General features: G+C 47.1%; 1 protein-coding gene across 1 annotated transcript in view; it reads right to left on the bottom strand.

Annotated features, from left to right (window-relative positions):
* Window positions 1-23,968, bottom strand: part of LOC119402390 (BTB/POZ domain-containing protein 10-like) — a 160,145-nt gene that overhangs the window by 130,824 nt on the left and 5,353 nt on the right. The window contains 1 exon segment of the mRNA XM_037669532.2: window positions 19,466-19,588. Within this exon segment, the coding sequence (XP_037525460.1) occupies window positions 19,466-19,575 (110 nt within the window). The 5' untranslated portion in view covers window positions 19,576-19,588.

Raw genomic sequence — 23,968 nt, 5'->3', positions numbered from 1 at the left:
TACTGGAGCTAGGGATGCACAACACCTACGAAGAACTCGCCGCAGCCACGATCATCGCTCAGCGAGAGCGACTCAACGCGACGCCCCAGGGACGTTGTGTGTTGAGACGCCTACACTACCCCCTGGCGCCGCAGTTTTGCGGGGACGAGACTGAAATGCTACCACACGCACTGCGAACACGGCTACATGTAGACCCCATTCCGCGCAACATGCACCCTACATACCACGCAAAACGAAGACGAGCTAGGGCGACAGCTCTGCTGAGGAGGCAGGACGACCCAGACACGTATTTTGCGGACGCAAGTCTGTACCCGCGCACAGCAACACCGAGCCCCGCTTTCGCTGCGGTCGCGACAAATAGGGAGCGCACGGTCGCGGCTGCATCTGTACGCACCTCATCCATTGCAACGGCGGAAGCCGCGGCTGTAGCCCTGGCCATACGAGCCGCCGAAGCCAAGGAACAATCGGCATATATACTTACAGACTCACAGGACGCATGCCGCCTATACCTGCGGGGAGTCTTGCCAGCCAGTGTCCTACACATCCTGGGACCGACCCTCACACAGGACCACGGAATAACCTGGTGCCCAGCACATGCCGGAGTGGACGGCAACGAACGGGTGGACCGCCTGGCTCGAGGTATGACAGGCCGAGCCGCGGAGCACGCCGCCCCAACGAACGCCCCCACACCCGGCACGCCTCGAGAAATTCTGGAGTTTCAGAGATTCGGACGAAGATCCAAGGCTCCTCCCCATCCCAAGCTCAAAAGGGGCCAAGCGAGAGATTGGCGCCGACTACAGTCAAACACATTTCCTCACTTGCAAAGACTACAGCACAAGATGTACCCCGACAGACACGAAAATAAATGCCCTTGGTGTGAAGACACACCAACACTCCGCCACATCACATACGAATGCCAGATGCGCCCTGCAGGCGCCGTCTCGCCGCTAGTCAAAGACTCACTAACAAACTGGTCGTGGGAGGCGCGACTCTCCGATCTGGACTTGGGAGGCCAGCTGGCAACCCTCGGCCAGGCCCGGCGAGCCGCAGAAGCCAGTGGGGCCCTGGAATAGGGGCTCCACCCATCTGCACCAGGACATACCTGTGCGCATTAATAAAGTTCTTCTTCTTCTTCAAGCTGCTCCTGGCTGTAGCAAAAGCGCTGCCGCTCTACACTGGATGACAGTACTTTGCTATTGTTCGACCCCTGAAGCACGCCGGCTCTGAAGAGAGCACTTTCAGCGTGCTTTTGAATGGTCCTGTTCTCCCAGTGGAATTCGCCATTAATCTCAACTAACCATCTAACTTTTTGCCTGCCCCTCGCGCGCTTGCCTTCTCTTGGAATCCAGTCTGTTACACTTAATGACCAGCAGTTATCTTGCCTACGCGTTACATGCCATGCCCACACCCATTCCTTCTTCTTGATTTCGACTAGGATGCCCTTCACAACCGTTTTTTCCCTGACCCACTCTGCTCTCTTCTCGCCCCCTCAAGGATACGCCTATCGTTTTTCTTTCCACTGCTCGCTGCGTCGTCCTCAATCTAAGTTGAGCCCTTTTCGTAAGCCTCCAGGTTTCTGCGCCTTAGGTAAGCACCGGTTAGCGATCACCTTAGATGGCCGTTCCCCAACGCGATACAGATCTCTCCCCGTGTGCTACTACACATCGTCCGACAAGGTGCAATGGCCCCGCCAGAACATTAACTCCGTCTGCACACTGAACTGTTTCGCCACTGACGCCTCGGCTTCCACCATCGGGACCCGCATTGGTGCTATCTTGCTACAGCGATTGGTGAAACGCTTTCGCCACCGCGATAATGGCTGCGAATTCCAGCCGCTTCTTACGGCGATGCTGTATATGGGAAAATGTGGCGGTCTGTGAGTGCGCAAAAACTGCAATCAAGAATCAATGCTAGCATGCGCCACCTCGAAAGGTCTGACGAGACGCAAGCTTTGCACTTATTTTCCTCTCGGGTTTTGTCAGCATAACTAGCCAGCGACTGATACCTCCCGCAGCATGAATCGCTACCCATAAAATACTTCAGGTGTTCCTAATATCGCTTAAGCTAACGTCACCATATGCAAAGTTTGACGCACGCATCTCTTAATGTGGTGGTAGAGAAATCAAAAGCTACAACAGGAGAAACTTCTACAGGTACCCAGCTCGCGATAAATAGCGCGGGCCGCACTTCGCTGGTTAACGATCTGGACGGTGTGCTTTGGCGGTGATTCTTTTTTCTTGTCTCTCAAGGTAGACGATATACTGGTGGCATTCAGCAGTATCTCTCCACAGCCACTCCTACGAAAACGGGTCCGCTGCCTCAATCCAAACCAAATTCCATCTAGAACATGGAGAACGAGCGAAAGAAATTAAAACGGGTTAGCACTGAAATGACCGACGTGGTTCCCGAAACCGGGCGCCTCCGAACCGGCACAGCCGCTCCATCGGGACTTTCAGCTCCTCAGAGACCATTTCTTTTCCCTTCGCTCGCCATCGAGGAGGAATGCCTCCCGCCTGTCCCTTCCCAAAGCACAGACCGCAAGCGAGGGGAGACCTTCGGGAAAACCCTCCTCCTCCACCCGAATTCCTTCGCATCTCAAGCTTCTCCCTCAATCCCTCATCTCTCTCCCCTCTTTCCCACTCGCAGATGTCGCCACCAGTCGAGCAGGCGCGCCCGCTCGAGCACAAGTGTCGAAGAGAGCGCGCAACTTTTTCCTTCCTTTCTTTTTTTTTATGTGGCCAATGGCCGCAGGCGACGGCGCTGACATTTCAAATAGTGGACCCAAAAACGGCATCGCGTCCGGGGGATTTTAACGAGAAGGCGGGATGTACGGGTAAAAAGATTATCCCCCTCCACCGCCTTCTGCCCACAAGGCCTGAGCCTCCGCCGTCGACAAAAACCCAAAGGATAACACTACGCGAAGGGACCGAAGGAGAAGCCTGCGTATAGGCGAAGCCTGCGTTCGACAGCTTCACTGGCAGGCGCACGTCAGTGAGAGGCCTCGCCCACTTGTTCCCTAATGGGGAGGCGTAGGTAAGTGAAGGGCGCGTAGCGACAAGAAAGAAAGAAAGTAGGCGGTTCGCAGTGGAAGCAAACTCAATCGCGCTAGCGGAAATTTCCGATTACCGAGAAACACCGACAGCCTGGAAGGAAAGCCCTCCCTTTCGTTCGTCGAGTGGCTTGTAGCAACTTCGACGCGCCCGTAGAACTACGGCACGGGAAGGAACGCGAGTGAAACTCTATCCTGCGCCGTCACCGCGATTTGCAACAACGCGAACAACTTCAATCGTTGCTGCTCTTTACCTCGGGCGCTTAAAACGACCCGCTGTCGTGCGCAACGCTCGCGACCTTTTTTCACGGTGACGCCGCCACGCACGTCACTCCGCTGCATTCGTTCGCGATGAAATCGTCCACGCTTGTCGATGTGCAGTGAGTAGTTACACGACACCCACACGAGCGCTCGTCCTAGACTGTCGTCTCTTGCGCATGCGTAATTCCTTGCGCTAGATTCTCGCCGCAATAATGTCAGACCAACTGGCCCACCACGACAGCCGTTCGTGTAAACTCCGCCCTCGATTTCACCTTCCCTTCAGTTCCCCTTTCTTCCCTAAACGTCATTCCGATCGGGTCGTGTTCTTTCTTATTTTTTTTTTCAACTCCACGGCTATGCACCTCCAGTCGTATTATTATTATAATTACGGCACTTCACGTTCAGCGACAAGCAAGGGGTCGAGCGGCTCTTGAAGCTCCACGTTACATGCTGTTGTATGCATGCATAGACCTATATCTGCAGCCCTTGCAGATGGCAGCCACATCTATTTAACGATCTTTTGAAGATAATGTCGACAATGCCTTCTACCAACACCGGCCTATGTTTGATTGTTACAAGATAGTCAAACTGTTCACCAACCCAATGACTGAGTTGAGTACCGCGTATTTATTTATTCATACTGCAGGTATGTCGTTAGAACTAGACGTCAAACGCGTGGTATGAAAGAGTTCAAATCCAGGAATCTCGCTTGAAAAGAGCACTTAGTACACGACAAAGATTGTATGTGAAGATGTCAACATGTGTCGCCTAGAAACAAGCTCATCTCCAGAATGTTGTTCTACATGGGTGTTGCAAGAAATATGTGCGAAAATCCTCAAAAACGAGAAAAATGCGATCCTAGCTCACTGCCTTAACAACTAATTTAAATTATTGCAGAAAATGCTGCGTGCGTGGGCGACGTCGCCTTTGGGCGAAAAATTCAAATGGGTGAATCAAAGTCACGGTTCGAGTCGGAAATGAACCCTGACATTCTCGGTGGTTATCAAAGCAGTTGAATGAGAAAGCAAAGACGATGGCTTTCACCTTCGAGTCATCTTGGGCGAATGCATAACCCTGCGAGTTTTTCGACACCGGTCGCATCAGTAACCCATGTGTAACTACCCTTGTCAGATTTCAGTAGCGTGGACAGCGAAAGTGCGGCAAACCGGACCGCATTGTAAACAGGTACTCTCGAGCATATTTCGTTTTCCCCGGATCCTCGAGTGCTGACCCGAAGGCCGCGGGTTCGATCACTATACAGCTGCGGTCGCATTTAGATGGCGGTGAAATACTGGAAATACTGGAACGTTAATGAAACCCAGATGTTCGAAATTTCCGGAGCCCTTCACTGTACGGCGTGCCCAATCACATCGTGGTTTTGAGACGTCAAACCTCAGAAATTATCACGATCTTCTCCGGATCGTTTCGTTGCTTCATCTCAAGATCTCGGATGTGTTCTTAAGGTCAACATTTTTTATCTGCCACGATTAGGCATCACTTGCAGATTACCGCACGAGAAGTTTTGTTTTTCGCGAGAAGAACGCCAATTGTTGACGTTCGCGTTGTACCATCGATCGTACTCAGAGGACTGCCGCGGAGCGGTCTGCAACAGCCGTTCATTTCTTCCTGTTGAACATAGAAGGCTGAAGATTGCTGATATGTTGCATGAATCTCTGTTTTATGAAATGTATATCCTGAAAACGTTTATGTTTTATATTTAGAAAGTAACTTTCACGTTTTTGACGTGTATACAGTAGAACCCCACTACATCGAACTCGAGTAAATAGAATTATTCTTTATATCGACCTATTTTCGAACGCGGCAACGCTTTAACGTCAATACGTACACACGAAAATTTACGGCTACATCGAACAAAAATCGCCGGAACACTTGACATATTTAACGTCGGGCGCTGCGAAACACGCGAAGAAGTTGGCTTTTTTTTTTTCTTCACGGAAGCGGACTCCCCATGTATTTCGGAGGGGATTGTGGTTTGATTAGGACCGCGCCGCGCTGAGCCAGTGCAAACTAGTGCTTGCTATCCCAAGATGCTTCATCACCGCGCGCGTCGGCTCGTCGTGCGGGTTCGCTGTTCGCTCCCTTTGTTAACGCAATGACTGCCATAAAACGGAAGAACCTTGCATTCTCTGCAAGGTTGGCGACAGCCAACGCAGTCGAGCATAGAGAAATAAGTCTGACGCACGCCCGTAGTAAGGAATTTTTTTCTGGGGGGGGGGGGGGAGGGGGGGCTTTGCTGAAAACCTTGGCTATTTGAGAAAAACGCCTATTTTCAATATTTATTTTTGGTATAAACGCCTACTTCACCAACATTTCGGGGAGGGGGGGGGCATAGCCCCCCCAATGCTTACTAAAATAAATAAAATTATAAATGTTTACTAAAATACACAAGAGACGGCGTAACCAGCAGGAAAGGACACGAGACAGAACGCCCTCTTCTGTCCTGTATCGTGCCCGTCCTTGCTGGCTACGTGTCTTTTCTGTATTTCAGCAGAAGCGTACAATGGTGCAGTTACTTTCTAAATGTAACAATCAAATGAAAATGCAAGCAGTTTTTTGTTCTAACGCGCAAAGGTACAGCTTTTCTATAACTTTCAGCTACATTCCGCATAGTGTGTGCATATTAGAAGCATCCTCCCGCGATCCACCCCTGGAAGCTTTCTAGTAAAGCATGTTTATGTTCGCTCGGTGTCTATTTCTTAAATAACCCAACCATAGTCCAGCAATGGTATTCATTCTTCGTCGACAATGATTTCCACAAAACCGTCGATATAAATCAATAACGGTCGGTGATCGGGAATTCCTTATTTACTTTGCATTGCAAAGCCAAGCGTAATAAACATTGTAATAAACATTTGCTACACGTCACAAGTAGGTAAGCCGTAATTTTTCAGAAACTTCGTGCTCTACAGTGCCTTTTGAAACGGAAAGCAGCTTTCACTTGTACTTCGTTTCAGCTTATTGGAAGGCACTCGCGTAGCTGGGGAGGGGGAGGGGCGGGAACACCCCCCTCTCGAAATTTTTCAGTTGTGCATGTGTATATATACATGCACACATACAAACGCACGCACGAACATACGTAAAGTACGGTTGAAACCGACCACCAAAAATTTTTTTCTGGCTATACCACTATAGATCTTGGATGCATGGGCTTCAGACTCCAAGACTTCAGATTTGGTTTCACGGAGAGTGAATTCAAATATGTTCGAAAGCCTAAATATCTAGGTGGCGACCCTTGCAAGGGGTGTGTGTCCCACCCGTCAGCCTGAACACAAGGGGGGGTCAGGACCCCACTATGACATGCGCCACTGAGCACGATAGCCATAGGCGTGCGCTGGGTTCTTCATTGGGGGAGGGGGGAGGAGAGAGTATAATTCCCTACCCCCGGGCTCACGCCTATGACGAGCGCCAAATGAAACCGTAGACAACTGACCTTTTGAGTGCGCTTCGCAGTACTGTTCCATCGGCTTTCCTCGCACCACCGTCACGTCGCCGAAGCATGTTTACAGGTCAGAGTCCGCAAGCGTTTCCAAGCACGGAACAACATGGCGCGCCGAAATCTAGAAACCCCCCAACCCCCCCCCCCCCTTTTCTGCTAGATAGCTGTCAACACTTAACTCACTGCAAACAACGATAATCGGTTAGTCAGTGTTTTCGACACTCGCTAACCGTGAGTGCGATGGCATATACGGCTTCATTTATCACCGTCAAATCAGAAACTCAAACAGTTTTTAAAGCCTCGCTTTATCGTGCATGGGCGAGTCACTCGACGCTAAGCCTATAAAGCCTTCGCAGCAGATGATCAGACACAGGAAGCGCGCATATCATATTCAGATTGCAGCAGCGAAGGAGATAGATGGGCGATAAGCAAGTCCAGAAATTCGAAAGAAAAAAAAAAGGACCATAAAATCTACGAACAAACGTGCTAAAGGCGCTTGATATTGAAGGAGGGCGAGTGAAATGTGCATCGATCAGAACGTCATTTTGCGGTCGTCTGCTAAGCAGTCCAAAAAACGAAAGCGAACGATGTAGCAGACGACAAAAACTAATCACGCATGCATTTATACGTACACAGCAGCTTAATCGTTTCCACATATGTCGGATTTATGCTATATCGCTAATCTCATTTGATATCCCTCTGATCGGGCGGAATTTATGGCCCACTCCCGCAGCCCTGACCAGCGGGAAATCGGGTCAAAATATGAATGAATTAATGAATGGAAAGAAAGAAAGAAAGAGAAAGAAAGAAGAAAGAAAGAAAGAAAGAAAGAAAGAAAGAAAGAAAGAAAGAAAGAAAGAAAGAAAGAAAGAAAGAAAGAAAGAAAGAAAGAAAGAAAGACTGCTCATTTCCGGCAAGCGGGAGCGGATCTGCAAAGCGAGCAGTTTTAATCCGCAATAATACATCCGGGCAATGAATCCGCCGCAAAAAAGGAAACACATATCGACGGAGAAGAAATTGAACCGCACGCCGTAATATATGCGGGAACGCGTTCACAAGAACAACGCAGAGCTGCAGCTATAGCTGCCCGGCCGCGCACAGGATTACGATTAAGGGGCCCGGAACGTATTTCGTGCACTGCGTCTCTCCACATAACCGTGTAAGCATCGAAATTGGAACGGAGAATTAGTGGGAGGCTAAAAAAACTAAAGGAAGGAGCGCTGGTCACTGCAAAGCGCTGATACCGCCGCCGTTTTTCGTTTATCGCGCGTTTCCTGCAAACGTCGATCGATCGCGCAATTTCTCGCGGGAGTTACCGAGATGACCGTCGCAAATAAAACGATATATCAACTGAAAAAAAAAAATCCAGCAGACGACAGCAGGAGCCTGTGGCTGCGTGCAGACGATAACAGAACGGATCGAGCGAGCGCCTATATCGCTATAGCAAAATATTTTGACAATCTATATATATATATATATGGGTATCGCCCATCACGGAAAAGCACGTAGGACGGTGAAGCATTCTTATTTACACAGCAGCGATGCTAAAGTGGTCTTTTTTTATTCTCTATTTACAATACTGCCAGTCTCGCTTGAGACCGCAGCAGGTGGCCAATGGACGCACGGGAAAAGGTAGACTGAAAAGATGAGGGACAAGGATAAACATTTTGTTTAAACAAAATATCATGAACTGGCTCTGTATACACAGGAACAATTTCCTGTGTGTGCGTGCGTGCGTGTGTCTGGGGGGGGGGGGGGGTTCACCACAGCCCCCCCGCCCATTGGTCGAGTTCGAAAGAAAAGAAAAAAGGAGCCCCGAGATGAACGCAAAAATGAAAATGAAGTGATCACGTGTTTCTCACAACAGCCTGTCATTGGTCCCCGCCTTTCTGAGGGACAAAGGTGAGAAGGAAACCGTTCTTGGAATGTAGCACAAGGACTCCTCGGCCGCCATTATCGACAGAAAACATGCCTGACCATAACCGTCACATTAAACAATGACGTCACAGGTCCGACAGGCTAACGAACGGTGTGAGCCAGCATCGGCGCCCCCTTTAGATGATTAGGAGGGGCGCCCTCCCTTCCTTTGTGCGCACGTGTGTGTGTGGTAAAATCAATACGTAATTAAAATACAGGAAACAAAAATTTGTGCCAGTTCGGACATCTTCGGTCAGTGAAGCTGTAAGCGCGTGTGTATGCGATTGGCAAGCGAGGTCACGTGGTGTCGTAAATCCGCCACTGGATTTGAAATGCGCGCGCTTAAAGGGACACTAAAGAGAACAATGAATATGCTTAGATCGATAAATTGTGCTCTGAGAACTCTAACGTCGTTAATTTCGCCATCATAGGTTCATTAATAAAGGAGAAATTCAAGTTCAAAGTTTCATTTTTAAATTTCGCGCCGAAATCTTCCCGCGTGACGTCACGAATTTCAAAGTGTAATCGTATTTTGGCGCCATTGGCTCAACAAAATTACCCCAAACTTGGTATGTTAAATCTAGGGCCCCCTCAGAGGACAATGTAATTCATTTTTATCGATTAGGAATTACGTAGTCCCTAGTACGTCAAAACATTTGACGTCACGGCGAATGGTGCGGAAACTTCAAGGTGGCGTCGCCACCTACATTTTGTTTTTGCGCGTTTTCTCGCTTACAGAGCGTCTTCTCGCAGCAAGCGTGGTGTTTTTGGTATCGTGAAAGAGTACTTTACTAATACGCGAAAAATCGTTCTGCTCTTTAGTGTCCCTTTAATATTTCGAGCGTCATCATCACCATCGTTTCGTTTTATTTTTATCTGTTCATTCTCCCCTCCGGCCGCGTCAACTGCGTGACTACTACGACAAGGACGACGACTGCACAGGCTGGACTAATACAGCCTGGCTGTAAAAAAGACGCAAACGTGCTGATCGCTTTAGCCGCAGTGACCTCATGCACAGCTCTGAATGATAGCAGTAAAGCTTTCGGACGCCGTGCGCACGGCAAAATGTGCTACGACCCCCGAAATCTAGTAGACCCTTCCCACACGTTGAAAGCTTCGCCCCATAACAGTGCTCGATGGCGAAGCTAACTCTGCGTGCGCTGCAGTGTGATGCCATCGCGATTTCCTCGCCGAGACAAAGACAACATGCCGAACCGTAAATAACCAAGGCCACGCAAAGACGTGGCGGCCTGCCCTCTCTTTACCTTAGAGGGCGGGGGTCCCGCAGAAAGCTGCTGGGGCTCCTCAACGCCGGAATAGCTTTAGAACTGCTGTCCGTTGTACGTTATTTTCATTTCGGGCGGGCTTATGGATATTCATCGGGAGATTTATGTCCGCGCACGTACATTCGGAAGGACTAATCAGAAATCGGGAGAGTTGGCAGGTACGCATAAGGCTGGATTGCATCACACTACGCCACACGAACCGAGGCCAGCACTCTTTTATCCAGGGACGTCGAAATAGCTGATCAGTTATCCCACTGAACTGTCTTTTCTTTCAATGTCCCGGTAAGTTCTAAATGTTCATAACCAAGCTGCCTTTTCCTCACTAAAGTAAATGTTTTCAATGAAGCCCTGAAGAGCACGGCCATACCCAGGAATTTTTTTTCGGGGAGTGTTTGTGTGTAGAACGGCTAACTTTGGCAACTTGTGGTCGCTGTGAAGGCGTGCAAGTATTTTAGTGTTACCAGAAAAGTTAAGCGTGAAAAAATTTCAGGGGGTGTCGGAACCCACTCGACCCCCCCTTAGTTACGGCCCTGCTGAAGAGTGCGTATCACTGCATGGCTGCTGCAGAAGAAAACTGCAGGCGTGTAGGGTAAGGCAGGCCAAATGCGACAAAACTTTGCAAATACGTAGTGAATATTTAAAAACCTTTCATTTGGTACGATAAAAAACATAACAGGAATTTTCTTTTGGATACAAGGCATGCGGTACATAAATATGACCCATTTTCATTGTTCGAAAGTGTAATCATTTTGCCGAAATCTGCAGGGCAAAATGAGACAATGTCGGGCAAGACAAGACAGAGTAGTTTAAGCAGTTAAGCTTGTGCAGACATTTTGAAACTCACTCCATGAGCAGCCATGCAGTCTTCATGAACCTGCTCTTTACACCCCACTAAATCTAATGAGAGCCCGGTGCTGTGGTGCTCCAAAACTGCTTGGAGATCAAGCAAGGGCTTTTGCACTAAAAATCTGATGCTAAACTGAAGGTTTTGTTTTAACCAGCAGCACAGCAGCTTATCAAAATACTTAAAGGGTCACTAAAGGTACGTACAGTGGTGGTCCAGCCAATTTAGGCTTTGCAGCAATTTCTGGGGCCAGAAAATCTCGTTCTGGAGCAGATTCGGAGCAAAAGTAACTGCGTTTTGTAGCAGTTTGGAGCTCAACAAAATCTGTTTTGGAGCGTGTTTGGAGCATACGAAATGGAGTTTTGGAATACTTGGAGCAGTACAACAGTATGCCTGTGATGTGTTGCTACACTTGTTGAATGTGCAAACAGGAACTGCTGCTATAAATAAGCAAGGAGGCAAGACCAACAGTCACACAACAGAAATCAATCAGGCTCTTCACACATAAGAATGCTACATGCTGGCTTTAGTTCAATGTGCCAGATGTGTAGTGCAGAGCGGCAATAGTGACAAGGTCATGATGCTAAAACCTCATTTCTACTAAAAGAAAATCAAACTAACTAAAAAACCAGCTACATATCCAGTCAAAAAAAGGACTAAAGAAAAGGCTTGTTGCAAACGAGAACCTTCTATGTGGGATTGCCAGCTTGCAGAATACATTTCATAATCCGCCCAACATAATATGGCTGATGCCCCATTGTGCTGAATAATTTTTAACGTTTAGGCACGCAAATAATCGAAGAACACATGCATCAAGCATAGGAGTGAGTGCACACGCTAGTAATGAACGCTGACAGAGGATCACGTATCGCTATCTGAATGCTTCACTGCAATGCATTCTATTTATTGCTGTAAAGCATATTTGAGACAGTTTGATGGCAACCGCAGTGAAAAATGCATAGATGGCAGTGTTCTAAGCGCTGCCACCATCTGCAAATCGCATTGCCGTGCGTTGCAAGCTGAGAATGACTTGTATGGCATCCTTTTGTTTTTTTTGCTGACTGAAGATAATATCGGCTGTTTAAACGGCATTTTATAGTAAATACACGCCACTGTCAAGCGTTATTTGTGGCTTGCAGCGCGTCGGTGTCCGCATAACTCTGTTTTTGTTATAATGCCTAGAACAGGTTCAATGTGTGCTGGTTTGCCAATGCAATAAGTCAGGTTTGCAATCAAAATGCATGACTACGGCTTTGATGTGCACAAGTGACAGCGACACCACTTTATGCCGGACGCAGGCCACATGGACATTTTAACGTTACTATCGGCACATCGAACAACACTGTGCAGCAGGAGCGACATACCACATTTTGTGTGTGTGTGTGTGTGTGTGTGTGTGTGTGTGTGTGTGTGTGTGTGTGTGTGTGTGTGTGTGTGTTGTGTGTGTGTGGATTATCAAATACAGTGTTGCACACCCAAATTTTTTTTGCATGAAGACGCAATCTACACCGCATGGTGTTTGAAGCTGCTGTAGATCTGGTGTGCACTACATTACGATGCACATAGTAGTTAAAAAAAAAACGCGTTTCTCCTCAAGAGCGAAGAGTTTGCAGACTAAAGACAACATGTCAAACCTCCAATAATGGAGGTCACATACCCATGCGACCGCCACTGGTGCTGCAAACAATGTCCTATGTTTTCCTTAAGTTCTAAATTACGAAAGTGCTGCTGTGTATAATATTCACGTTTTAAATGTTCCCAAGCATTCATCTTTCACTAACGCATAAAATGTTATCTGCCCTTTAGTGTCTCTTTAACAAATTCCACTACAAGGGGTGTTCATAAAGTTGCATTATCAGTGTGATATATAAAAGGCATAAACAATAGGCATCAAAATATAGTAATAATAATTGTTGGGGTTTAACGTCCCAAAACCACGATATGATTACGAGAGACGCAGTAGTGGAGGGCTTCGGAAATTTCGACCACCTGGGGTTCTTTAACGTGCACCTAAATCCAAGTACATGGGCCTTCAGCACTCGGCATCAAAATGAGTGTGCAGATGTCTAGTTTTAGCGTAATATAAAACTTCTGTTCTATATAATTTGGCGCAACACCGCTAGGGCACCAAAACAAAAATGGCAGCACCCATCAGGAAAATCCGGCTCACTCGGCACAGATGATGGTGACTCAGCCTCCTAAGGCTGCGAAATTTTGCCTCACCCACCATATTCGCCGGAACTTGCACCAAGTGACTTCTTCCTCTTCACTCGTATGAAGAGGAGATTGCGCAGTAAATAGTGTCGGGACAATAAAAAAAGTCATTGCTCACGTCGAACTCTTCCTGAACTCTCAGAATGAAGAGTTCTACTACAAAGGCTTGCGGCAGCTTATGCATCGTTGACAGAAGTGCATGACTTTGGGGAAGAGATTATGCAGTGAATGAATAAACACCAACTCAAATTTCGTTTGTCTCTTCTTCTTCATGCCAATAATATGAATTTAATGACTGCGCCTCGCGTGTCTGACACGATTAGATGCGGTGACTGGAAGCCAAGATTAGGGCATAAACTCTATGAATATGGCATTGTTTAATGAAGATGAAGTTGGGGTCCACTGTCCAAGTCAAAGTCAAAAACACGCAGAGACATTCCCGGGACCCGAACGACTTCCTTGATTACACTTAAGTGGGCAAGAGCTGTAAGTCACCTTTTAAGCCAAAATACGGTGTAAAGAATGGGCATGTCTAATAAGTGGATTCCCATCAGTCCTGTTGATGGTGTCCTCCGTTGCTTGAATAAACAGATTCCAACAGCAGTTGTGCCACTGCATTTTTCTCTGTACCAGTCCCGATACGTCACTGCATGTTTTTCACTTGGACTAGGTCAGTGAACACAGCTTCTTTAATATGTCACCTGACAAGATGAACTTTCGACTACCGCAAAGTCTTGTTTGCGTCCAATGTATCACGCAGGAAAGAGGAAGGTAAGAACCGACACCTTATAGAAAGCATTTGGAAACAGTCCAGAAGCCGTCTTTACAGACGTATGTAAAGAGAGCAGAGGGACACGTGTAAGTGGCACTGGTAGCACAAGATCACACCACAACGGCATCGGTAAAAACGACTTTCACACGAGTGGCAGAGGCGTCAGCAGTAGCAATAGCCATATCGAATGCAGAAGGCAGCGGAGAATAGGTGGTGGTGCTGGCAGATTCACAGGCAGCATGCCTAATGTTCTCGTGAGGAATGCTACCTAAACTAGTGAATAAAACTCGCTAATGTTGAAGACAGGGCACGTTTGTATAGCATCGCTGTAGACTGTATAGCACAACTAATCGGTGGGACACAATACAGGTACAAACACAACAGAGCGCACACAGAGAGCCCACCAATAGCGCTCTGTTGTGTGTCCTGTCGAGTGAATAAAATATTTAAAGAAGCCCATAACAGGAGATCATCACATTATATATGGTGTCCGAGAATGGTGGCAGCTCACGAAGATTTGAAGGGGAACATAATGGCAGCCTGTATAGCTCGAGGCTTTAACAACTGAGATACGGCAGGCCCGGACGTTGAACCCCTTTCCAATTTGTGCGACATCTTTCATCAACAAAAGGAACAACACAGAAAATATCTTCACATAAGGACTTGGATAGCCATCAAAGCACAGATTGGAGACACATACGAAGCAATAGCTCTCCCAATTTATACGACCTAAGTCAAAGATATCCCACCTGCCTGCGGTTGTCAGATGCATCAACACTCAGGCACGTAACGTGAGAGTGCATGGAGAGGCCCACACACATAGACAGCCCACGCATTGCTAAGTAACCGCACATGTTTCACAGGCAGTGGGAGGCAAGGCTTGCGAACGAAGAGAAGCAGAACCAAATAGCTTTGCTTGACCAGGCCCAGTGAGTCACTCGTGCCAGCGGAGCCCTGGACTGGGGGGCCGAGTATACCTGCCTGAATTTATTATTTTTTAAAATAAAGTTTCTCCTCCTCGTTCTTTGTCTGTGTGATGGGATCTCGCCTAACACTGCAGTGGCAGCGTTGGAAACAACCTGCTCAAGAAGGCCCCTGCCAAAGAAAACCTGACCAGGAATTGTGGTACAGTGAAAATTACAGTTAGAGCGACGGAATACATATCAAGAAATGGGAAGCACAGCCAGGGACGGCCAAGAGTAAGGCAGAGTGACGAAATTAAGAAGTGTGGCGGCATAAAAGGTGATAAGCTCGCGTAGGATGGAGTGCGTTGGAGTTCCTTGGGAGAGGCCTCCACCCTGCAGTGTATGTAAGATAGGCTGATGATGATAGCGCAAATGCTCACAACATCAGTCACCTACACATTTTGTGACAGTCACATGAAGCGGGATAGCACATGTACCTCCCATCACATGACAAGCCAACAGACAAACCTGCCACCAGTACCCAACTCACGACATCAACCATTAATACACTGTGCTAGAAACTTTTTCACCACTGCATGTATACATGCCTCGAGTGAAATTGTCCCATTGTTTAAAGGTCTTGAGCTTGAGTCCACTTATACCTATGGGCCTGCTGACTGAGCTGGAAAGAAAGGCCATCGTCAAAAAAGTCGGAGTTTTGTCGCGAGGCCAAAGCAATGAATGCAAAAGCAACAAATTGAAATGTTATACGAAGTAAGGCTAGCAGCTCACTCCTATAAGATCCGATCCGGCGTAATTACATATACAAAATGATGGCATGAGAGAATACGGCCACTCCCGCGTGTGAAGTGGGTTTTGTGCTCTCTGTCTCCTCAACATGAAGTAAGCAGTGAGAGCACAAGCACATACAAAGGTAGGAGCCGTGTACTGATTTCTGTCGATGTAGCACACGCGAGAGTGCACCCTTTTGATCAAACTTTGCAGTTGTTGCCCAAGCCACGGAACCCCCCGCTGGCACCCCTTGATGCTCTTTGCTCTGTCATGTGTTTCATCTTTGCTTGAGCCGCGCGTATCGGCAAGCTTTCACTCACACACAGAACATACAATGCACAGGGCAATGTTATCGATTTGGACTTGCTACGGAACATAACAGTGAAGGCAAAAATGTGCCTCTACTGTCCATATAACTGTCATCACAATAAAAAAAACGGACTTGTAAAAGGATGACACAGCCATGTGGTTACACCTTCTCCTCCTACTCACGCCCTACACTGGTGACGAGATGTTTCTACCGATAACTGAGAACAGAGACCTTTCATAAGCAGCAAAATTGAACAAAGAGAAATGAGTGAAGCTGGTGTTGGTTCATTTCGATTCTCTTCCTTCACGATAAATACAATTTGTTCACCCAGTCATGTGATTATCTTCTAACAGTACATCGTATTCGCATTCCCTCGTGGTGGTCGTTTGATGTGCTTGACATAATAGAGTCTGTGTATCGCTGGTTTATGAGGTGTAATGCCACAAAGTGACTTACGCTATGAGAGCCATGTAGTGGTGTCATGAGTAAAGGGGCAGGAGGCACGTTCCGAAAGGCATAATGTGTCAATGGCGTGCGGGGCACGGAAAATTCCCCGATGGTGTGCACTACTGCCACGTCTGTGCACGTCATTTGGCCAAAGAAGGGCGCATGGCGCGCAACCCGACCTGAGGTGAGGGACCACAGGACAAGAAACTGGCATTGTTCGGTGGAGTTCAAGACGAGCAAGGTGGTGAAAGCCAGCGTCACACCCGCGACGAGAGCAGCAGGGGCCCAGTTCTGGTGGCAGCAGCACAAGAGGCCCGGGAGGGTGGCCATCGACCTTGGTGTCAACCGAGCGAGGCTTCCCGGGCTTGCGGCAGCCTCATTGCAGCAGTTCTCAGGGCATCTGCAGCACTTCACCAGCTCAAGAAGATGACTGCAACCCACCGTACAATCCTTGGAGATCCACATTGGCACTTTGGTCCAGTGGCACTGAGTAGCGGCCGAGAGTTGGGCCTTAAAAGGGCAAGACAGACATTCTTGACAAAGAACGAAGTATGGGCGATGAAGACAACCAGCTGATCGATGACGACGGCTGTAAGAGGTCTACAGGAACTTCGACGACGGAACAGGGTGTCAACTTCGTCACCAAACCGAGTCAGCGAACACCACAACAGTAAGAACGTTCGATCGGGGTAGTGACAAACTGAGAAGCCATAGTGGCCAGACTGTTTCGAGCTAGGAGAGCTGAGCATAGCTTGAATTGTTTGTTATTTTCGTACAGCTCAGTATTTTCTCATGTGTTACTTTTTGTTGTAAATTCTTTTGTGTGAATTTATTGGAGTGTTGTGTGCAATAAAGTTTGTTTGCCATGCAACCACCGTCTCCCGTCTCTCTCTCCCAACTCCATTGCAAGCGCTCCCGAGATATGTGACAAGTGGAGGGCTCCTTCCGGATAATTTCAACCACCTGGGGCTCTTGATCATACACCGAGTCCCCTACACAAGCCTCTAGGATTTCCCCTACATTCAAATAAGGCTGCCACGGCTGGGATCACACATGCGTCCTTCGGATAATTAGCCAAGCACCATAAACACTGGACCACCGTGGTGGCTTCCAAGACGGTGCATAACGTGTCTGGAGTAGAAGTAAAGGGCCAGTAAACAGGCTCCAGCTTTCGCTAACTCGTACAGAAGGCCACGGTGATTACAGTTTGTGAATATTGCAGTGCTGCGTGCCAAGCAAACGCTCAATTTCAAAAAAAGAATTCCCACGCCCCTCTCTAGCGCCTGTCCAGTCCTCTTTGTTCACAAAGAGACGCAATGGTGTCCATGGGCAACGTTACGTAGCACCGACTCCGTCGATTAGTCCTTTTCACTACGAAATGGCGCCTTTGTCCTGTGGTGATGTGCTTATGGCCACACAGTTGTGGTGCGCGTCCCGTATTTACCCCAGTGCCTCACGCCACACTCCGAGACAAGCGACACATGGGGGAAGCCTTGCTCAGTTGTTGGCTGCCTGCTGATGACGTAATCGGCGACGTCATGTTATGGTGCCAATATGGGCGTAGTCACAGCAACGCGTTACGCCTACCTCTCTGGGAGTAGCGTGTGTGCAGAGTGGTATACGCACAGCGTGTTAGCAGGAATGCTAATTTGTCTGCACACAACACTTGTGCCAGCAGCACAAGCCACATCGCTGCACTCTCAGCAACATCACGACAATGCATCCACTAGCCCTTTGTCACTTCTGCAGCCAGATGCGTTTGGGCGTACCTGGGGTCCTTCAGACTGTGAGCGAGCTTTTGTACTGCAATGCTTTTGACACTGCAACACATACACTTTCGATGCCACAACGGAATGATGACACCTTAGATCAGGGGTCTCAAGTTCACCTCTGCTAGCGAGTTGCAGTCGCGAAATTTAATCTCCTGCAAGAGCCAGGACAGTGAAGGAGGTTGTAGTGGCGAATTTGAGCAAAATGTCAGGTAACGTAGCCATCTGAAAGGCAGCCCTTTCCCATACAGTAAAACCTCGTTAATTCAAAGTCACTGGGACTGTGAAAAACTTTCGAATTAAGCGGGTTTTCGAATTAACGAAACATACAAAAAGCGGGATGCAAGGAACTTTGAATTACTGAAAGTAATCAGAGGTGGTCGTTTGGCCTTCTAGCTTGTGGCTCCAAGGGTTGTTTTCTAGCAATACTCGGTCCCATTTTTGCCGCAAACCCGGGAAAACGGCAGGCCTCGCTGCTGTCAGCGAAAAAAAAAAAAAAAAAAAAGAGTAGTCTTGTGGTCAGCTGAAATGCGTGCCTGCGGAAAAGAAGGCGTGCTTCACTGCAGCACAGTGGTGACACGCGGGCAGCATGTCACCTGCTCCTCGCAGCCTCAGCGCATCATGATGCAACCATTCGCCCATTCTTTCTGGTGAAATAAAGAATGTGATAATGGCCAGTGTGACGGAATCCGCAATGTGTTCTGGCTGGAAAACATGATCACTAAGTTTTTGAACTGAGTTTTCGAAGTAGGCGTTACAGGCAAGAACTCCGCCAGCAGTGCAAGTGCACAATATGCCGAAGCATCCGCCAATCGGAGGTTCGCACACATCATGAATTCCGTCAAACCGTCCTTTATTATCTTTTCTTTTCTTATTCTTTTCTTTTTTTATTATCATGACGCGCCGACGTTGCGAGAAGCATGCGACATGCTGCCCGCGTGTCACCGCTGTGCTGCAGTGAAGCACGTCTTCTTTTCCGCATCTCATATGTGGGTAATTTTGAAGGATGTTTGATGCCAGGTTTCGAGAAATATATTGATACATCAATAATGATCTCCAAAACAACTGAAATCTGGATGCCTATTCTGAAATACAGTGTTCTTGTTCCACGGTTAAGTTTTAGCACATGGTGACTACACCGGGTGCCTCACAGAAAAGAAAAAGAATGCTCCAGACCAGCCATGTCTGTCTATTTAAGAACATAGTTATTAAAATTGTTTTTTTAAATAAGGGACCAAGACAGTCATGCGCGGGCCAGGCCACAAGCAAGAGGTCTGCAGGCCGCATGTTTGAGAACCCTGCTTTAGATACTGCAGTGCTGTCAATACCGCATGCTTCAGATATCGCAATGAAACGATGATGTCGCAGGTTGCAATAGCATAACTCGAGTGCCTGCATACTGGTCACAAGTGGGACGTGGCACGGGGAATGGTGTGACTCACCTGTCGGAGTCACGCCTGGTCTGCGTCCGGTCCTCTGGGGAGGCGTCCTCAGTGTCGCTGCTGCTGTTGTCGTAGTTGCTGCTCCGACTGAGTCCCTTCCGAAAGGACATGGCGCACAAACCACTGCACACAAAAGGACGAGATATGAATAAGTGTCACACGATTACACCCGAGCCTAGGGTGACCACGCATTGACCAGCGGGACAGAGATTGACGCAGCATGATGAGAAAATAACTACAATAAAATTAGGTGCCCTTCCCCTAACTTGAAAATGGGGGCAAGCTAAGCTTTGCGTGTGCGTGCCTGACCTACATTTGTTTTTTCTTTCTTTTTTTTTTCTTATTGCGCTGCGCAATGCTCCCTCCCAACTTTTTCCTTCCTTAAAGGGGTACTGACACAAAAATGTTGGCCTCGCATTTTTTTGCTGCAATGTGTTGCTGGGGGCCCGCTAGTCATAACACGGCACATCGTTTGCTGCAGCGCGCGACAGATAATTAATTACAGGCTCCTCATTACCGACCAGTGTCAGTTTTGGTTTCAAAAAGGACAAGCCTCCGCGTGCAGCTATCACCACCTAGCGAGTGCAGCGTTCGATCACGTGAGCACACAGAACTGTGACGCACTTCCGCGCGGTTCGCAAGCAGCTGCCGAGAAGTAGGCTGCTGGAGCGAATGCGGCAAAAAAACATGGCGGCTATGACGTCATCATAAATTGTTGCAGCGTGGCCACGTGAGGGAAGTAGGGGGTTCACAAGGGTCCCCTTTGAGGGTGTCAGTAGCGCGAGGACGTCGATCACTCATGCAAACTTCAAAATTCATTTAAAAGACCTTCCAAGCTATATTCGCTCTTGATATTTTGCAGATGATATACGCATACAATAACATATACGCATAGGATATACACACGTTCATGGGAATCGATCCCGCAGGCTATCTCGGCCGCGAAATTTTGTGTCTGTACCCCTGTATACTTTTTCCACCACCGGCTTTACTCAACATGAAAGCATAACAAGAGATAGACATCTCGCCACCTATACGAGTCGCGAAACGTCTTCCTTTCTCCATGCCAGAAATTTAACCTTCACCTATGTCCTTAGCAGCGCAACACTTCTGTTGCTATTGGCAACAATGACGGCCATGTGTGAAACAATCAAATGTGGCAACTTGAAATGACAGGTGACATCAACACAAGAACATACTGCCATATCAGAAAAGGCTGATCGCCGACAACCCCACAACCGAGGCAGCATCAATTACTGGATAATGGCGTATACAAATACGAATATGATCGATACACCTTCAGGGGCCTCATTTGTGTACACCCGCATTTCTGCACACCCACCGGAGCAGGGTTTTTCGTGAATTATGCAGCCGCCCCCAATGAAATCTGTAACACATAGATGCTTTGCTTAAAATTATTTTTATGTTTTTGACTCTTGAAATATTTTGTTATCTCAAACAGGGAGAGCAATTGACACCAGATGAAGTTCAAATACCCATCTGTGTAAACAAAACGTTTTACATCACTTTACTAACCTCTAGCATGAAACAAGGTTCTTAATACAAACCTAAAAATTTGGCAACTCAACAACTACTAATCACTCGCAAAACAGCTGTGGCTTAGTTTCTGTCGTAAACCGCGCGGCAAGCTGACATTTCCAGAAGCTTGGAGTGCTTGCAGCTAGCACATCCTCAACAGGATGGCCGGATGGCCAGATGTAGCTGAGCTCAAGGCGCTGCCAAACAATAATAATAAGGTATCAAGCGCAGAGCATTTTTGAAGATTATCATATCTCCTGCAGGTCATGAGACAGTAGCCCCCAATGCAGGACAGCCCCACGAGTCATGGGATGGGTTGTCGCCCTACACAAGACCACTGCTTCATCTTCAAGATGTGATAGTGTTTTCTGGCCCAAGGGCCGAATGTGGCCAAAGTGTGCCGTGCCATTGCATGTTGATTAGAACGTCGGTGACCTATGAATTATGAAGCTTAGATGTACCATGGCTTCAAGAGGCCTAAGGTTACTCACAGCATAAATGCGTAAGATGTATCTACAGTTATAACTCGATCTGACGAAACCCAATTTTATGAAATTCTTGATCTTACGAAGAAATTTCCATTCCTCGGTAAACACTCATAGGGATCAGTGTTGACAAATTAAACTAATTTGGCCACCAAACCCAATTTAATAAGGTTTTTCCTGAAAAACTGAGTGAAAAAGCTGATGATTTCCTGCTAATTTTGACCAAGATGGGTTTTCATTCGAGCGCGTGCTCAAGCACCATCGTGTTAAAAACATTTCAACAGCCAAGTTACGGCCCTAGCTTTACGGCTGCACGATGCGCCCATGTACAGAACAGCGTACTCAGCAGTCGGCAGCGCTCTTACATACGAAATGGCAGTGGTTGCTTTGGTTATTTCATGCTTTATACTACAGATAGCCCTGATCATCTCCTCGCATATTTCTCGCTCAACCTGCTCGCACAATCACTGCATTCGTCCTCCACATCATCACAATATCGATAGCCTATCATAGCTTCAAGTGACCTGGCCTGCATTGCCTGGACGTGGTGTCTCCTACGTCTGGGCCACCCTCATGGATTTTTCAGATGCGCAGGCTTGGGTTGCCAGTAAAAACAGTGCCACAGAAGCTTTTGGGTGTCACTATGTTACAATTTTAAATTTCGAAGGACCGAAAAATCGTTTTCTCGATTTCACGAAATTCCGATTAACAAAATGATTCGAGTGTGATCATTACTTTGATGAATCAAGATTCAACTGTATTAAACAGTATGGCAATCACTGTAGTGAGGTATGCTGTGTAAATTATATATCATAAGGTGATGGCACATTAAAAAGTAATAGTACTGCTAGCTTACACACAGCATTACTGGCACAAGCGCCTCATGTAGGCCCTTCATAGCAAGGCCTTAGAGACATGTGCAATACTAAATAAAAGAGTCACAACAGCTGTTTCTGATGAGAGGCTGTGTTACAAGTCTATAGGGCCAATAAAGTGCAATGAGTGTAGGTCATTTTAAAAACCTAAAACCAAACTGGCATCGAATAACGGTTATGGACCAAGAAACAATGTCAAGTGTAACGGCATGTTTTGTCTATATGCTAAAGTGTTCTTTTTCGTGTCTACTTCACAATATTCTAGTGAGATGCGTAGGACAGCTAATGTGCTGAAACATTAATCGCAGATATGCAGATCACCCATGCAAATTATGCTCAGAGCGGGCAATGCATGTTAAAAGCAACTGTTGCACTTAAACACAGCATACTCTCAGTAAATGAAAATATCTCAAACGGAATTCCTATTTAAATGAAACAACTGCCCCTAATATGATTGGCTTCATACTTGAATCCTGCACCCCTGTTCATCTCTCAGTAAATTGCAGTCCTGTTAAACGGAAGATATTTTCCTGGTCGCTTCAAACTCCATTTAAAGAGATGGCACTGCATGCCATTCTAATTTCAGATTAGAATGTAGCAATAGCTGTCTATGGTTTTTGTTGTACTACCATGCATTCCTAGTAGCATGTACTGATTGGCACTAATGTTTCTTGTGCTTCGTAGTTCAGGCGCAGGTCTCCCTTTGCCACCTTTATACAATATTGCTTTCTTTGTGTACAATAAAACTTGTTTGACAGTAAAGAACTTTCTCCATTCATTCCATCTGTCTTGTCCAATGCCAGGTGCTGCTACTCTGTTTTCTTCAACATGAACCAACAAGCCAGAATCTATACTCCATGCTTATCAGTGAACATTTCAGCAAGAACAAGTTCTGCGTGGCCATGCTCACTTATCAGCCAGCTTGCGTGTTCTGTTATGAACTTTTTAATAGTTGCCAAAAGTGTGTTTCAGACAGAGTTGTCAGATGCTGCTGAGCTAGTAGGCAAGTACTCATCCCAAAAGAAGCCCAGACAAAGGTGGCGCCCCTTTTGTGAGGAAGCCCAAAAGAAGCAGATGATTAATAAATTCTTAATTCTTGAGAATATTCTTCATTGTTATAACACGTCGCTCAAATATGAAGGGTAAGAAAATAACATTAAGTATTTTGTACAGTGAAAATCTGTGCAGCTATGAAAAAAAGCATACATTTTCTTCTTGACATAGTCTCCACTAGTATGTTCAATTTGTGTTTGCCAGTGCATGAATAACTTAACTTGCTGACTCCCCTAATATATGCTTCATTTCAACACTCAGCTACACAAAGTCATTGACAAAAGTGCTGTTAGTGAATGTGATGAGCACAGAAATGACTATATTCCAAGGGAAAAAAAATGCGAATAAGCCCTAAACAAAGGTTACAAGCAACTCAGTGAAAACAGAAGCCCAAATCCGTTATCATAGGTCGAAACTGGCAACTCTGGTTCCAGTGATCATCTTCTGCAAGAAACCTGGAACTCAGGCATGAAAATATTCCGCACCCATATGTGGGGGCACAGGAGCTCCAAGAAAAGAAGAAAACATTTGCGTACTGCTTCTCTCGGCAC

This window comes from Rhipicephalus sanguineus, chromosome 8 (assembly GCF_013339695.2).
Source record: "Rhipicephalus sanguineus isolate Rsan-2018 chromosome 8, BIME_Rsan_1.4, whole genome shotgun sequence".
NCBI lineage: Eukaryota > Metazoa > Arthropoda > Arachnida > Ixodida > Ixodidae > Rhipicephalus > Rhipicephalus sanguineus.
The sequence above is the reverse complement of the archived record's forward strand: the minus strand, read 5'-3'. Positions and strand labels throughout refer to the sequence as shown.